The sequence below is a fragment of the Otolemur garnettii genome, unplaced genomic scaffold, assembly GCF_000181295.1.
Source record: "Otolemur garnettii isolate 467f Iridium unplaced genomic scaffold, OtoGar3 scaffold00015, whole genome shotgun sequence".
Classification (NCBI taxonomy): Eukaryota; Metazoa; Chordata; class Mammalia; order Primates; family Galagidae; genus Otolemur; species Otolemur garnettii.
Genome location: NW_003852410.1, coordinates 17,807,701 through 17,812,642, shown reverse-complemented (window position 1 = coordinate 17,812,642; position 4,942 = coordinate 17,807,701). Strand labels below are relative to the sequence as shown.

General features: G+C 38.2%; 1 protein-coding gene across 4 annotated transcripts in view; it reads right to left on the bottom strand.

Moving 5' to 3' along the window:
- The window catches only part of FRMD4B (FERM domain containing 4B), a 163,410-nt gene that overhangs the window by 46,864 nt on the left and 111,604 nt on the right, over nt 1-4,942 (bottom strand). For all 4 annotated transcript variants that reach the window (XM_023510692.1, XM_023510695.1, XM_023510694.1 and 1 more), the window contains exon 8: nt 2,414-2,497. In XM_023510692.1, the coding sequence (XP_023366460.1) occupies nt 2,414-2,497 (84 nt within the window). The remainder of the gene's footprint in view (nt 1-2,413; nt 2,498-4,942) is intronic.

Here is a 4,942-nt window from a genome sequence, read left to right as displayed (position 1 = left end):
TTTTTTTTTTTTTTTGAGACAGAGTCTCACTATGTTGCCCTCGGTAGAGTGCCATGGTGTCACAGCTCATAGCAACCTCAAACTCTTGGACTTATGAGATTCTCTTGCCTTAGCCTCCCAAGTAGCTGGAACTATAGGTGCCCAACACAAGGTCTGGCTACTTTTAGAGATGAGGTCTTGTTGTGGCTCAGGCTGGTCTCGAAGCTGTGAGCTCAGGCAATCCACCCCCCTCATCCTCCCAGAGTGCTAGGATTATAGGCATGAGTCACTCTGCCCAGCCTAAAAAATCCCATAATTTACTAGAAAAGGAAATGTAATATCAACTTCTCAGATGGAAAAGTATTTTTTGCTATAATTGGATAGAATACAATAGATATAAAATAAATGCTTTAAATTTCAGTTGTAAAACATTGTTCAGGAAGTTTTGAGCCTAAGGCCTATGTTTTCTTTAATTAAAACTGGAGGATAAGGCCTGGCACCTGTAACATAGTGGTTATGGTGCCAGCCACATACACCAAAGCTGGTGGGTTCGAACCCGGCTAAACAACTGCAACAAAAAAATAGCCAGGTGTTGTGGTGGGTACCTCTAGTCTTAGCTACTTGGGAGGCTGAGGCAAGAGAATTGCTTAAGCCCAAGAGTTTGAGGTTGCTGTGAGCTGAGACACCATGGCACTCTACCAAGGGTGACACAGTGACACTCAAAAACAAACAAACAAACAAAATCCCTGGAAGATCAGCAAGTGGTAGACATTGTTTCCTTGAATTATTCAAAAAAATTTAAAAAGAATTAAAACTGGTTCTAAGTCCTGCAATCTATGCACACTGCTTTAGGGGAAAAGCTTCAGTACCGTCCTAAGGTAATAAAACTATTGGCTGGAAAGGAAAGAAGTAGGCTGAGGTCAAGCAACCTTTGACATCATTTGACTATTTTACCCTACTTTCAGACAGATAGCTCTTCTAGTCATATCTTGAGTATGTGTTGTGTGTGACCCAGAAGAGTAAATATTTTTATCTCCATGTAACAGTTATCATTGGTAATCAGCCCCTTTTTCTTTAAGAAAATATCACACACACACACACACAAAAAAAAAAACAAGAAAAAACAGAAGAAAAACAGAAAAAATAAAGAGGAAAGAAAAAGAAAAAACAATGAAGAAACTACCACTTTATTATGAATTGTTGAGAAGCTTCACGGTCAGGATGCAAGGAAGCCTCAGTACTCACTTTCACTATCTATTTGGGAAATATATTTCAACTTTCACATTATCAGTGTTGATTTTTCTTGAAAGGGGGTTTAAGAAAAGCTATCAATGTTGCATCTTTATTTTGTAATCATTTTAGTGGAAAATAAAGCCATCTTCATGATCGAAGGACTAAAACCAAGGAGAAGCATATATTTAGTGAGAATAGAAGTATTTTTGGAAAAAAAAGTAACTACTGTGTCTAAAAAAAAATAGGATGGAAAATGAATACTATGGAGCCATTAAGGTACAAACAACTAAACTAACTCAAAATACACAATGATCCAAGGTAAAGGGATTGCTTGAGCCCTTGAAGTTGCTGCGAGTTAGACTGAGGCCATGGCACTATTCTGCCTCAAAAATAAAAAACAAACAAAAAAACCCTGTAAAATACTTGTGTCTGTGTTTTTGCGTGTACATATATATATGTCTGTGGCAGTATATTGTCTACATGGTGTCAAATGACATAATTAAACATTGCTTATAAATTAAGTAAATGCAATGAAACACTTAAAATATGTATATACAATGATATCTGGCTACAGTAGAAAATTCTGGCTATTAGGGAAACTTCTGACCAAAGAAATCTGTATTATATGACATGCATATTGCATTCTGCTAGAATAAGGCTACATTACAGGGACTGCACAGATACTGAATACATATTCACCTAAAAGCATACGATATACATTTTATGCATTTAAAAGAAAGAGCACATTGCCTCCCTTTGTAAATGACTGCAAGTCATTTTTTGGTATAATGATCTCCAGCAAGCTTTGACTAAATCAGTGTTTTCCAACCTTTTTTTATCCCATGACACACTTTAACCTATAGTGAAACTTCCATGGCACACTTAAATTATGTTGATTGAAAAAAAAAAAAGAGTAAAAACAGAATATACTTAATGTGCTTTGAACTTCTTTCAAAAATAATTTAATTAATGATCTTTAAAAAATCTTGTGGCATACCTAAGATCCTCTCAGGACACACCAGACGAAAATCACTGCAAGATTCTTTCACCTAAAGGATCAAGGTCTACCTATGGTTACTTGGATACATTTGACAGAAAACTCAATACTGTTCTCATTTGTATTTCTTTAATTTCCTGAGAAGGGTGCAGTGCTCAAGGGAGGCTAGGACAGCAGATCATGTGTTATCTTCGTTTGGCTTACCAGTAAGCAAGGGATGGATGCTCCTGAAGAGTTTTGGTTGGAAAGGCTGGCAGTGTCTTTAAGTCCTTCCTGGCATTTTCATCACTACAAGGAAATATAATATAGTAATGTCAAGCAATATTACTTAAAAAGTTATCCAAGCTGGTCACCAAGGAATGAGATATGGAAAATAACAATTTACAGCAAGCAGGGTTCTGTCAAAATGTTGTCATCAACATTTATGGGCTAACTAGAAAACAGCCCCCCTCAACTTTGGCATCAACATCATATATATTGATATTTTGAGGTCTGTAATATTCTCTGCATCTATTTTAGTACATAACTACGATTGCAATTGGACATTTACAGATTGCATTTTTACACATTCTTCACATTTCATTCTCTACTTCTGCCACATTCCTATAGCATCCTTCTAATTTTCTTTATTACATAATAATTACCATGTTAGAATATATGTTATCACAAAACCATTCACAGAATGTCACTATTCAATTTTTCACAAATATTATAGATATCACTATAATAAAAAGGGTACTTAGACTTTTCTATTGCTCTTTTGTTATTTCTTTACCATCCTCCAAGTCTGTCATCTGTGGAAACCTCCTAAATAGAGAATAACTGAAAAATACATTTCTAAGGAAACACCATGCGTCCCTCAAATTGCACCAACTGAACTATAATATACCTCATGTAAGGTCAGCCTTTATCTAATTGCAAAATGGCAAAATCCAAGAGAAAGGTGTGGTTATTATGAAACCTGAAAAAAAAGTGAACAGGTAATACAACCCAGTCCTAGTTGGTCCTATACTGTATGTGAGAAATATTCCACCTGCCCTGAGTATTTTTTTTTTAGTGAGTTTCACTCTTTTGCCCAGGGTAGAGTACGTGGTGTCCTAGCTAACCACAACCTCAAATGCTTGTGCTTAGGTGATCTCCTTGCCTCAGCTTCGGATATAGCTGAGACTACAGGCACCTGCCACAATGCTCGGCTAGTTTTTTCTATTATTCATTCATTCATTCATTCATTCGAGATAGAGTCTCACTCAGTTACCCTAGGTAAGGTGCTGTGGCATCCCAGCTCACAGCTACCTCAAACTCTTGGGATCAAGCAATCCTCTTGCCTCAGCCTCCCAAGTAGCTGGGACTATAGGCGCCCAACACAACACCTGGCTAGTTTTTCTATTTTTAGTAGAGACGGGGTCTTGTTCTTGGCTGAAGTTGGTCTCAAACTCCTAAGCTCAGGCAGGCCACCTGCCTCAGCCTCCCAAGTGCTAAGATTACAGCAGTGAGCCACTGTGCCCAGCCTTGCCTGGCGTATTTATAGTCTATGAAAAAACAAACATGATTCTCTATTAGAGTCTGGAATAAATACATGAAAAAGCTACTCCAAATGCTGATCCAGCTGTGCAAAGTCTTCTCCTCCTACTTTCTACCTCTTTTGTCTTTACCTACTCTTTGTTGAAGGATTTCCAAGAGCCAGGCAACATGCAACACACTTTTGAGGGCATTATTTACCTCCCGTAACAAGCATTCCCATGCGATAGCTGCTATTACCATCTAAGCTTCACAGGTAAGAGTGTGAGGTTTGGCAAGGTTAAGTCATTTGGTCAGAGCCTCACAGCTACTATGTGTACGCAGAAGAGCCAGAGGCAGCCCAGTCCATTTGGTTCAAAGGCTAAGTTCCCAAACACTGTGTTCTACCAACTGGTTCCCAGACAGACTCCCCAGTGCTGGGTCCTAAAGCAGTGACATGAATATTCTCAACTCTGGAAATGCACAGACCCCCAGTTACAAATGAAAACACAGACAAATTAGAATTAAAATCCATCACTAACACATTTTTACATTAGCTTTTCTAGGGTTTGCACCAATGTGAATCATGAGGTTGAAGTAGATGTGCCCCCCCAGCTGGAGGACCCAAAATTGAACCTAAGATGTATTTTCCTTTAAAGCATGTACCCAGCACTCATAGATCAAGTGCTACAGATCAAACTGGGAACCCCGCATGGCCATGCCGTATTAGAAACTGCTCACTCCAGGTTTAGTTTAAGTGGTTTTCCTTCCATGCCTACAGAGAGTTTGTTTTTTGGCTCTAGCTCCATTCCTGACCATGCCACAGGGCAATGAAGTGAGCCCACTGAACAAACTTCAGGAAGAACAGATAATTAGAGAGAGAGAGTCACCCAGCTTGGACACACTACAATTAGTACCTGTCACCATTACATTTCAGAATCAGGATTGTGGCCCTTCCTAATGCTAGTTTTCTAAATTACTACAGGAAATAAAAAGTCACTTGGCTCCTGTTCTTACATAAGAATAAATCTCTCTATTCATTTGAAATCTGAGCAGTAGGGCTTAACCACACTGACGATCTGGGGAAACTGGTTTGGGCTTCCTGAAAATCAAAATATACCGCAATCCAATTTATTCATATTAAAGGTCAACTGTCAACTCCCAGTATTAATATTTATTTTTCTTAACAATCTCTTATGCTCTGTCCTTCTTAGCATATTTACTTTTTTTTTTTTT